The following is a 12,927-nucleotide window of genomic DNA, read 5'->3' on the forward strand; positions in this document are numbered from 1 at the left end:
AAATCTTTTCAAAAAAGTACCTTAGATTGACGTAAATAGGTCTGCTATGCTGCCTTAAAAAGGGGCGTTTTGAATGCACGACAGGCCACGAACACGGACTTCCATGTGTGACATGCTAGTTGTTTCTATTCAAGGTACCTTTTTTGGAAACGATTTTTTGACACGGAATATGCTAGGTATAATAAAGGCCCTTACATAAGGCGCCTGCCGTGCATTCAAAACGCCCCTTTGAAGGCAGCATAGCTGATCTATTTACGTCAATCTAAGGTACCTTTTTTGGCACAAAAATGATGCCATACATATGCAGCGTCAATCATTTATAACGTTTTATTCAGAAAGCCATAGAGTGTCCAAGGGTGATACATACACTCACAGACAGCCCTGTTTAAACCTATAGCGAAACAGACAATCGTTGAGAGGCGCTAAAGTGCCCAGCCCGGCCCGTGACTGGTCCATGGGAGGAGTCTCCATGTCAATTAATTCCATGTCGAAGTAGCAGACGACGATGGTGACCAGCTGTTTGATCTCGTTCAGCGCGAAGAACCGGCCCGGACACATGCTGACGCCATGACCGAACGGAAGCAGGTAGTGACGTAACTTCCGACCGTTCTTGTAAAACGCGGTCTTCTCCTGGCCGTCTTCCAAGAAACGGTCGTACTTGAAGGTCTGAAACAAATGTTAAAGAACCCATCACACCTATCGAAAAGAGTAGGCGTCAGTTGTACCCGATATCGAACTTAACTGGTCGTACTTGAAGGGAGAAATCTTTATATATATATATATAACGAACCCACCATACTCATCGAAAATAGTAGAAGTCTGCTGTATCCAGAACCGTGCACGTGCTTTATCCGGAACCATGTTTTACGTGATTCTTCCAGACCCGGTTCTGGATAGCCCACGCGTATCCAGAACTGTGCCTGGGGCAAATCTACGCTCTTGGACTATCCAGAACCGTGCCTGTCGCTATCCCAAACCCATGCAGGAATAGAACTAGATCCATCCCGGTATAAGTGGTTCAAAACTTATCCACGTGTATCAAGAACTGTGCCTGGGGCAAGTCTACGTACCTGGGTACGCGGAGACTAGTTCAGACAGTCAGCGGTTTGGAGAACTAGCACAAAACATGCCATGCACGACACAGTGCTCATTAGGTGATACCTGGTGCGATCGTTAGCTGATCATTAATTAGTTGATTACTAATTATTAGTAGCTAGCGCCGGTCATTTGGTGATCGCCTACTTTCAGCCCTGTACTGTGAGATAGGGTTAGACCTTTACCTTTACTAACTATTCCTCTGTTTATTACCTTCGCTAAGAAGGTTATGTTTTCGTTGGCGTTCGTGTGTCTGTGTGTGTGTGTGTGTGTGTGAGCACGATAACTCAAGAACGCTAAGATGGATTGTCTTGATACTTGGTAGGTGGGTAGATCTTCATGAGACGTGGAACTGATTAAATTTTGGGCCCCCCATGTCTGGAATTGCAGGGGCATTAGTTGAAAAATGTTTAAAGGCGGATAACTCAAGAACCGATTGATGGATCGTCGTGATTTTTTGGCATGTAGGTAGCTGAAGTGATGCTTGACATAATGTTATTACAATTATGCAAATATTAATGTAATTTGCATAATTAATGAGGAAATTCTATATATCAGCTATTCCATGATAGGACTATTCAAGCTTGTGATATATGTAATGCAGAACGGCAGAAATACAGGCAGATATCGATTATGCAAATGAAGACTTAATTTGCATAATTAACGAGAAAATGTTATAATTACATAGTGGTAATGCCTGGAATTTCATACTTGGGATATTTGAAAGTTATGTGAAGGTGAACATTATTAAACATAATTTATTCAAATAAGGACCTCATTTGCATAATTTATGAGGACATGCTATAATGGCATGCATTGATAAGATAAGACTGTCTTCTGGTGTAGAATCTGATCAACAGATATAATTGATGCAATATAGGATCCTATTCGCACAATCAGGGGGATTCATCTATAATTTCTTAGTCATAAAGGCTAACATCATTTGGCGAAGGTATGAGATCGTGGAACTCTAGTTCTTAATCAAACACATTCACATATATATTGTTTGTCACATATCTGTTCTGCCACTTGCTACATAATGTGATCCAACACAACAGGGTGTCTGGTACAGCATCAGTTACCATGGTGACGGACTGGCAGCCATCTGTTCCTGGTCACTGTCTTTTTATTTGGAGAAAAAAATGGGGAAAAAAGTACTAAAAACAATTTTTTTGCGAATTTTCTGCAAAGGTATTTACATGATAAAGGGAGATAAGAAAGATACCTCAGGATCATCGTAGACTTCGGGATCCATATGCAGAAAGCCCGGATATAGACCCACCCTGTCCCCCTTGCGGATGCGGAAGGTACTGCCGGACTCCAGGGCCAGCTCGGCGTCTTCGGTGGCCACGCGGATGATGATCGAGGCACTGCACATGCGCAATGCCTCGTTGATAGCGCTCCCTGCATCGAGAGTGAATTTTAACCTCATTGTTTCTTCTCGATTCAACAGCCATGGAGGTATTTTGGGTTTTCGTGTAGCTATTTTTTTCAATTAAATTCAATTCTTTATTAAGATACCAAAACATAACAGACAAACATGACATACAATGTTGCCTGAATGGCGTTGATATTTACAAGATAAAATTATATATTTACAACAACTATAAAAACAGTACAGTAGGTGTACAACCCAGATATCCACAAGGTCCATTATCTTGTGCCAGACTCTATCTGTACAGTCTGGATATAGAGTCTGATTGACTGGTGGAGGAAAGAGTTCTGTAGTCTTTTTGTTCTGGCGGGTGGATAGAGATAGTGTTTTTGTTCCTGAGTGAACGACCGGTAGCTGTAGATCTGGAGAGAGGGAAAGGTCATGTAGGGGACGAAAGAAATAAAATTTGTACAACGAAGAAAAAGCATTTGTACGGCGGACACATTAATATGTATCGCCTGGTGAAATACGTACATAAATACAAACAAATCGAGAAGATTGTATGATCGTACTTTGTTAGGAAATAGGACAGAAACGGTGCAGGCTCTTCAGGCTCACACAACAGTGGAAATTGGCTAAATAGACTGAAAAGTATGACAGAGGAGTTAGCCTATGTTGCAAATGTTACTCCCCTGGTCGGCTAACTTTTCTGGTATACTATTCAGTCTACAGTTTATTTACCCATTGTCTACTATTTCTTTAACTTGAACAGCCTAGTAGATGGTCTGGTTGCCATCCTCCGTAGTTTTCGACCACTCCCTAATGTCACTGGCTACTGTGGCCAGCGACATTAGGGAGCGGGCGAAAACTACAGAGGATGGCACCCAGGCTATAGTAGAGGCTAATGATTTAGCAATCCACGCACCGAGGGATTTCATGTCGTTCAACTGCTGCCTCGTCACGTGGATCATCTCGCCTCCCTCCTTCACGTTCTCCAAGGTCTGACCGGTCTCCTTCAGAAGCTGGAGAGAACAGACAAAAAAAAAAACATAACCTTGTTGGTGAAGGTAAAAAGTGAAAGTGATCTCGAGCCAGTTTAACTCTCTGACGAGCTACTCTTCCACTGGTCGTGACAGAGAAGACAGACGCTATGTACAGTATTTACAGGTTCATTGTAACGGGGAAATTTCCCTAGCTATTTTTCGACAAGCACAATGAACAATGGACCACGGCTTAACGTCCCGTCCTAAGGACTGCCATCCTAAACAGTAGCGTGCATGTCGGGTGAGCGACAACAGCCGGAATTCGAACTCCCAACCTCTTAGTCCAGAGGCAGGATCGCTAACCACTGGACTACGCACGCTACGCACAAAGATTAAACAGTTCATAGTATTGATGGATCTTTACGTTCACGATGATCATTAAATCGTTTTCTTATCGCCTTTTCTTTTTCTTTCCTTCTTATTCTGTTTCTTGATCAGCTGCCATCCCGCCACGTGCCTTTGAAGCTGGTGTATCTGTGTTACGCCGAAGGGCTGTTATACCGGCTACCACAAGATACAGGAATAAAACAAGATTAAATAGTTCAGAGTATTAATGGATCCTTGTGTTCATGATGATCATCAAAGCGTTTTCTTTCGATACATTAGTTTTGATTGTGGAGATAAACAAATAAGATAACCAGAAGAATAAATAAAGAACTAAACGAGAGAAATAACATTTGGAAAGTAAATGCATATGTTTACCTTCACATGGTAAACATTATTATAGTCCAACAAGCTCTATGTGTTGGACCAAAAGTTTAAACTTTAAGCATGTTACTACCAACACAGATAAAGTTTTATGATACTGCTCTGTTTATTGTCAAGCAAACACATTCATATATAATATATAGTGATCAGCCTCTCCAACTGTCCAGCTACATAATGGAACGCAACACCACAGGGTGTTTGTCATAGCACTAGTTACCATAGTGATAGACGTCTGGTACAGGTCATTGACTTTCTTTTGCTTTTTGGGGAAGAAGAAGAAAAGAAATAAAAAACAGAACAAGAACAATTATGTTTTGTTTTGCAAACTTTAAGGTAAACATAATGTAGCATTTACCTGATCCACCTCGGCCCTGACGGCGTCCATGGCGACCGGATCCTTCAGCAGGTGGTACAGGGTCCAGAAGGCGGCGGGGACCGTGTTACTCTGGGGTGGACAAGAAAGAGTGTTACTCCATAGTGCAGCAGGTGGTACAGGGTCCAGAAGGCGGCGGGGACCGTGTTACTCTGGGGTGGACAAGAAAGAGTGTTACTCTATAGTGCAGCAGGTGGTACAGGGTCCAGAAGGCGGCGGGGACCGTGTTACTCTGGAGTAGACAAGAAAGAGTGTTACTCTGCAGTGACGAGGGAGCGTTGTGTCCACAAAATGGATCATTGAGAAGCTTATCCAGGACTATGCACACTGGCGAAACCTGTGCAGAGGTGGAGTGTCGCCTCACACTCGGTAGGTAGTTAGTTCCATCTCAGCTGAGTCAAAGACTTTAAAATCGTACATACAGCTTTCTCTGCTTGGCACCAAGTACTTGGCTAGTAGTAGACTCGCCACATTCTTTTAGGCTACAGAACTGGAGCTTGGCGCCACTGTATGCACCATTTGGTGTGGAAATGAATTCAACATACATTAGCCAAATGCGGTATTTCGTATGTCGTTTTGTACGTACGTATTTTTGAAATCTTGTGATGTTGATTCTTACATACCAGCGAAGCCCACATGGTTGCGAAGTTGAAGGCCGCCTTCTCGTCAGCAGACAGCTCTCCGTCTGTGTAAATCTCCTGCCGCATCTGCATAAAGTCGGACAAGCCCCGCTGGCTCAGCTCAGCCGGAGATACCATGGACTAAAAACACAACAAGCTAAAGCTCTGTTTTCTTAAATTTACACATAGTCCTTTATTTGTTTGCTGCTTACTGCTCTAACTGATCTGTTTATTCTTGATTCTTAATTATATTATTACTCAAACACATTCATATACAAGGTAACCAGCCCCTCCAGCGCTCTGACACTTGCTGCATGACATAATTCAACACCAGAGGGTGTCTGCTACAGCACCAGTTACCATGGTGGCAGACGTCTGGTCCGAGCAAAACCAATGTTTCCCTTCTGTGAAGGTAAACATAAATAACCAGGGCATGTATTACATACCTTCAGATATTCGTATCGCTTCCTGGTTTGTCCCATGAGCCACCACGGCACGTTCGAAATGATTTCTGGGAAGCGCTTGTCGTATTTCTGAAACTCTTCCATGGAGTGAACCAGTCGGGCGGTCTCGTCTTTGTTTTCCTTGTGTCTCCCGAACAGCGTCCTGAAGGATGCTGTGGAACACCAACTTTTATTTCTTTGTTTCTTTGGATATGTTTGCTTGAATTGTAAGTCTATGCTGAGACTAGTTTTCCTCACTATTTCGTAGATTGTGTTGCAAGATGATAAATCAAAAGGAAGTTAGATTTGCTTATTTTTGTTTCAACAGAGAAACGAAATTGTAGTTGCGAATTGCTCACGACCTCGAACTTTGAAATTACATCGCACTTTTCAGCTGTGTGAACGTTAGAACTTTTAAGCTTAAAAACGAGATTTCATTTTACTGAGCAAACTTGGATACGATCCCACAAAGACTCCGATAAAACCGACCAAACTCTTCATAGATACCATTATGATATCATTTATGATACACATATAGCTTTATTGATCTTTCATAAGACAGGCTAGCAGAAACATAGCTGCATTATTTGGTACTACAATGCACGACTACGAGGGTGGGTCAAAAAGTTCTCGGCCTCACCTAGAAAACGTCGTGGCAGAAAAAAATTTCTTACACTATGTTTCAACATAGTCCCCTCTAACTGCAATGCACTTGGTCCAGTGATGTTCCGGGTTTGTTTTCCCCTTGTGGAATAAGGTTGAATCTGGAGCCCCCAGATAGGGCTCACCCGCACTGATGACGTCATCATTACCATAAAAACGTTGACCACGTAAGTGGAACTTCAGTTTAGGAAATAGGTAGAAGTCCGAGGGTGCTAGGTCAGGTGAATTGGAAGGGTGGGGTTAGACTTCAAAGCCAAATTCGTTTGCTGCTGTCACTGACCCCTGTGCTGTGTGGACAGGTGCATTGTCATCACGCCAGCTCGGTGCTTTCCTCTCCTTATCTCTTTGATCGTTGTCCTCAACTGTTGCTATTCTGTTGAATAGTACTCCCCATTGATGTTTTAACCTATTCACAGGTATTCAGTCATGATTACTCCCTTGCTGTCCAAGAAAACAGAGACAAAACCCCTGTCAACGGATGAAACTCGATAAAACTTCTTGGGGGCCGGGAAACATTCTTCATTCATTGTTTGTTCTGTTGTTTTCATTTGGGGTGAAAGTGGTGAAACCATGTCTCATCTTGGGTGAAAAATGTTTTGAGGTAATTGCATGGATTGGACTGAATTCGTTCCTTGAAATGTCCAGCTTGTTTAACTTCTGATGTTCAGAAAACATTCTAGGCACCCACCTTACAGACAGGTTGCTCATCCCCAGGATGTCTGACAAAACATTGTGAACAGAGCCACAACACAGGCTAAAGACTCTGCTACATGTTGGACAGTCTCACATCTGTCATTTACTACCATGTGATGGATGGCCTCAACTGGATTGTCCATGGTGCTGATTTGTGGCATCCTGACATATGTTCATCTTTGGTGCTCACCTTGCAGCGCTTGTAGCTAGCAACCCACTTCTTTATAGTTGAAAAAGAAGGAGAGTCATCACCAAGTGTCCTGACCACGTGTTCATGGATTTCCTTACGAGAAATCCCTTTTTATCGATATACATGATCACAGCACACGCTTCTGTGGCGGCCATTTTGTGATTTTGCCCTCACCCGCCCCATTTTCACGGGGCGTCACGTGCTAACTAATGAATATAGAAATTTGAATTTTTGTGTGCAGTGATGTAAGACATCATAGTATACAGTTATGCTAAAGAATAGGAGTTTGCCCTTTATTTTCTAGGTGAGGCCGAGAACTTTTTGATCCACCCTCGTACCTCAAGAATGTCTTCATGTTTGCAACCGTATGATAACTGTGTCTGAGCCCTTACCACTGAACATGATCCTGTAGACGAACGCCCACAGCTCTCCCCTGTTCCACTCCTGCTGCACGTCCGTGGCGGAAAACATGGCGGACAGGAGGTTTCCCATCATCACCTGCAACAGCCACACGGTTGGTCTTATTCTTTTGTTGAGAAATTACTGTTTGCGTACTTGTCAGTTCTACCCAGTCAGATCAAGACATATCCACGTAGGACACTGTTGTATTGAGAGTCTAATCTGCAATCAGATTCTGTGCGGCAAGGGGGACTTGGATACAGGCGGCCAGCCCCCTTGCCCCGGCCGCCATCAATCTGATTGAAGACTATTATCATGCCCCAAGATTTGCCCCAAGTACGGTTACGGGTGGACTATCCGATACCGTGCACGTGTTTGAGGCAAATCTACACAGTAGTACGCTCTTGGATATGCGGAGACTATCCAAGACCGTCCCTGATCCCAACAAGCATAGAAATTGATGTAGAAATAAAACTAGACATACATATACGTACAAGCATGTACGTACCTCTATAAACTTAAATGTGTCCGATTCGTGAATTGTTACACTAGACAAAATCGCAACATTGTTTCAGGATCGAATGTACATACCTCTGTCACCTTGTCCAGCCCCTGTCCCTGTAGTTCCTGCGGGTAGAGCGCAACGCTGTCGACCCGGACCCAGTCGCGGGGGGTGCCGTACACTATCGGCATGCCGAAAGCGCGATGGGCGATCTTTGACGAAAACAGTCGGAAGTCCAGAACCCTAGAAAGTAACAGTAACACTATGGCATTTTCAAGCATAATGTTTACCTTCACATGGTCTAGCGTCACAAACTACTGTTCTGTTTAATCTTACTCAAACACACACACACACACACACAGAAAGAGAGAGAGAGAGAGAGAAATACTGACTTGCTGTTTCTGATAGCATGAGTGAAAGAGTGCGGGTCCAGTACGAATGTGGTGTAGTCTCCCGCCAGCCGGACGGTGAACACGTCGCCATACTTCTTCCAGCGTGACGTGATGAAGCCCAGGGGGTTCTGGGAGAACTCCAGAGCGACGCCCAGGTACGGAAGCGGTCCCCGCTCCAACGGGGGCTCACCTGGTCTCCTGTGGGAAAGAGAGGGGGGGATGATGTATCCAGAACCATGCTTAATCCAGAATACGCGTATCCAGAACCGGCGCACAGCACGAAAACACATATTTAAGCCAACTTTACGAACTGCGTTAAGAAGTATTAAAGGAGGCGAAATATTTTAGCAGCCTTTACGACATCGGAAAGGCAACTGAAAGGGAAATATGGCCTTTCCGTAACATTTCCACATCAGTAAATGTAACGTTGATATAACGTGTTTTTCCGTACGTTTTACATGGACTTTAATACAATATAAAAAGGCATTGCAATAATGAGTTAACTAGAGGCATCTCCAGGGTTGGACAAGTCCCATTGCCCACTTGCCCAGGGCAAGTAAAAGTACTGTTCAGGCAAGTAAATATCCCCCTGTACTTGCCCGATTGGGCAAGTAAATTTTTGGGATGTGGCATTATGCCCCAGTGTTTGGAGCAAAATCTCTCATCATTTTCCCATAATGTATTCCCATAATATGACTTTTTATCAGCCAACCATTTGCAAGTCTCAAACCTCCTTACTTTGGAAAATATTGGTCAAGTATAGAACAAAAAATTCTTTGCGGTAAAAATGTATGAAATAGGTCATTTATATTTTGCATTGCAAGTCATTGCAAGTAAAAAGTTGGTTCGGGCAAGTAGAAATGACCATGTGCTTGCCCGATGGGGCAAGTGTATTTTTGAAAACTTGTCCAATCCTGATCTCAAAAGCCATACGATCTTTTTGATTATTATGACTTAGTTGTTACCAACCTCGTTCGACTAAACACAAGTATCATTTTATATGCTATTTAATCTTTGGTTTTACCTGAAATATTAAATATCGTCCATAATTTGATGCTGAATCGCCGCAAGATATAACATTATTATGCCTAGTCATTTTATATGTTTATGTCTGGCCTTCCAAAAACATACGGTTCCTTTCCTCGTTCTATAAACAAGCTTTCCGCCGACTGGGAGACATTCCCCCTTATACAGTACAGGCGTCAAAAAGCTACAGGAAATGTTGCGTTTCTATGTCTTTTCTTATAGTCGCAAAGTTTTCCCAAATTGTAGTAAGTGCCATGTTTTTCACACTTATCTGAGAGCGAAAAATGCAACAACATATGATTAGTCCTTTCTATATGTTTATATTGGCTTTCCAAAATATAGTATACTGTAATACGGTTCCTTTCCTCATTCTATAAACAAGCTTTCCGCCGACTGAGAGACATCTCCCCCTGTACTCGTACAGTAAAGGCGTCGTTAAGCTACAGGAAATCCGTGTCAATACGTACGGCGCTGTATGTACTGAGTTCCTGAACATTTAGAACTCATAGAATATGTTTAACTCGAGACAGATAAAAAATTATTTTCAAAACCGAGATGGACTATAATACTGGGTTACTGTAAACTACTTTAACTGTCCTTTAGATTGAACGACTCTTTCGTTATCAGCCAGGAACCCACAATTTCTCAGTCAACAACCTACCCGAAGTTTACTACGGTCCGTGTCAATACGTACGGCGTTGTATGTACTGAGTTCCTGAATATTTAGAACTTAAAGAATATGTTTAACTCGAGACAGATAAGACATTTTTCAAACCGAGATAGACTATAATACTGCAAACTGGCAAGGCAGTATCAAAGTTACACTTTGTTTAATTCACAATAATTTATATTTAACTGCAGGTGCAGTTAACGATGTGGTCGCAATGCGACCCTTCATCGGGCCCAGACAAGTTTATGCACACACTGGAACATAATTTCGTCATAAAGAATTTATGTTTTCTGTACTCGAAGCTGCATGATTAAAGCTCATAATCATATCAAGGACGTTTAGAATCTTGATCATATTTAACGATTGTATGTGGTACAACGTATGGCAACTACAACAGTTCTAGAAAACTCCTTTACTTTCCAGAAGATTATGTACAATAAGTATAGTACTTAGTATCAGTAGTATAGAATGGCACAACTAGTCTCATGTTTAGATAGAGCCACACCTTGAGCATGTTAAAAATCCCACCACACCAATGACCCCATTAAACCTATGACTCCAGTCATGTACAGCCTGTACCAAATGTACAAATCTGTTTGTTGAATGTACCGGTTCACTTGCCCGGCTGATCATGACCGCATAGGAACATAACAAGTGCAGAGGGACAAGGTGTTGCCCGTAATCGGCTGGGCAACAGCTTTACGACAGTGTTCTGTAGACTGTTTCTGTGTCTGTATAACCACAGAGGTAACGGCCTTTAATTCTAAACAACAGTTCAAAGACTTCATACATCCATGGAATATGGGCTTGAGTTCCAGAACAAGCTGCTAGGGGGACCAAACCCACACCACTTATTAGGAAAAGCTAATTGCCACACAAAAATCAAGACCTTACCATGCCCAGGACAAAAGATGCAAAAACTAGAAGCTCTGCTGCATTACCAAGGTCATCCAGCAGGAGGCCCAAAATTGACCTTGACCATTGCCTGCCCAACACCTACCCACATACCAAACATCATGATTACAATCCATCCAAAGGTTCAAAAGTTATGCTGGCCGCAAATGTCCGGAAACGCATTCAAACACACAGACAGACACGCCAAAAACAATACCTCCATTTTTCATGGAGGTAATAATTACTAACTATAAATATTACAGACATGCCTTTTTAACAAGTAGCCTGAATGCCGTTGAGATTTACAAATTAAAATGCAGGCGCACGGCGCGACGGTAGGTGATTAATATATATTACACTGAACCACTAAACCTCTGCATATCTAGCTACGAGAGATATTCATGTATGATAACGATATCTATAACTAGTAAATAATACTCTTACCATAGTATTCAGCATTTAGTTGTTAGATCTACAGAAAAGAAGTGAGAGAGTCCTCAGTGTTACGTACCTGCGCCTGGTGGTGGCCTGTAGAAGCACGATCACTAAGACCACGGCAAAACAAACGCAGAGCAGTACGGTCAGCATCTTCTCTATATATGCCGGTCTTCAGCTTGTCTATGTTAGCTGGCGCAGTCTCTGTGCACTTTGGACCTGACAATTTATTGTCTTTTTTTGCTACTAGTTGTCCCTCTCTCTCTCCGACCTAGGCCCTCCCAGTTCGAGCGCAAGCCACTCGTAGAAACAAGCACACGATGGCTTTATTTAGTAGTCTGCACAGTAGTCTAGCTAATCAATGCACGCCTATCAATCAATGAAAACTGGTTTATTCGTAACAAAAAGGCGTTGCAGCCAGAGGCTGAATTATGATTGCAAATATTCTGCAAATTTCACAGTTAAAAAGCGTATACAATATAATGTTAGTACAATAAATATGATACATTTCTATACATAAGTACTAGATTTGGTTATGCATTGCTTGCATAAGCCGGCCTCGACTTCTTCCAGCTCATTTTAAATTGGTAGTGTTCAGGAGTGGCAGCAGCGATGGTACAGGAGGACTATTCTTAAATCTAACAGTACGACTAACAGGCAGAGTTAGCCCATTAGAGTTTCTGAGCGACCGTCCGGTTGTTAGTATTCTCGTAGCGGGTATCAAGTCACTAGCTATTCATATCTTCATCATTCATCTTTTCTTCAAAAATCCCACAGCAGTTCCTGTCCAGTATCTGCTAAGTCCCATGGAATGTTAAGATATGGACTCCATGTTGCATACAATGTACAGTATTTACTGATCGAAAAGTTATTAGAGTTTTGAACTTCGCTGTATAAAGTGTGTTACATACAAAAGTGGTTCATAGTGGGAGCCTTTATTACTCCGTGAAGGAGGTCAGGACCTCCGGACGGAGTGTTGTGATCGGCTGATTTTTCGTGTTCGCAGTCAAAACACTGGGTTCTCTTTGTGTAATCGGCACGCAATTTTATACGCCGTCTGCGGGCATGCCCGTGTTGATGCACGAATTTGTATTTTTGCCGTTGCTGCTTTCGCGGTCAATGTAATATTGTAGACGCACCCCTACAATTACGAGGCGAATTGGAATGGTCCAGAAAAACGCGTTGTTTGGAATAGCAGTGGGGGGTGGAACTTCATGCAGATACGGGGTGGTTTTGATAAGTGGTTCCAGATGTTTTTGCCCGTGGTTAAGAGATGGCAAGTTTTTTGGAAGATGTTCGCAGCCAAAACGCATTCTTCCGTAGGTCGCATTTCTGTGTAATTTCGCATGTGGTGTGGCATTATGTCCGGGATGATGCACGTCTTTTTATTTTTACCGTAGCTGTTT

At 42.7% G+C, this 12,927-nt stretch overlaps 1 protein-coding gene across 1 annotated transcript; it reads right to left on the reverse strand.

Annotated features, from left to right (window-relative positions):
• Positions 1-357: 357 nt before the first annotated feature.
• Positions 358-11,807, reverse strand: LOC109468210 (cholesterol 7-alpha-monooxygenase-like). The gene is made up of 10 exons (XM_019766465.1): positions 11,598-11,807; positions 8,497-8,694; positions 8,194-8,347; positions 7,596-7,701; positions 5,661-5,830; positions 5,218-5,355; positions 4,577-4,666; positions 3,396-3,492; positions 2,321-2,499; positions 358-666 (listed from the first exon to the last, which is right to left on the reverse strand). The coding sequence occupies exons 1-10, from the start codon at positions 11,672-11,674 to the stop codon at positions 370-372; spliced, it is 1,506 nt and encodes a 501-aa protein (XP_019622024.1). The 5' UTR covers positions 11,675-11,807; the 3' UTR covers positions 358-369.
• Positions 11,808-12,927: the final 1,120 nt, after the last annotated feature.

The sequence above is a fragment of the Branchiostoma belcheri genome, unplaced genomic scaffold (genome assembly GCF_001625305.1).
Source record: "Branchiostoma belcheri isolate BF01 breed outbred unplaced genomic scaffold, Haploidv18h27 scaffold195, whole genome shotgun sequence".
Lineage (NCBI taxonomy): Eukaryota > Metazoa > Chordata > Leptocardii > Amphioxiformes > Branchiostomatidae > Branchiostoma > Branchiostoma belcheri.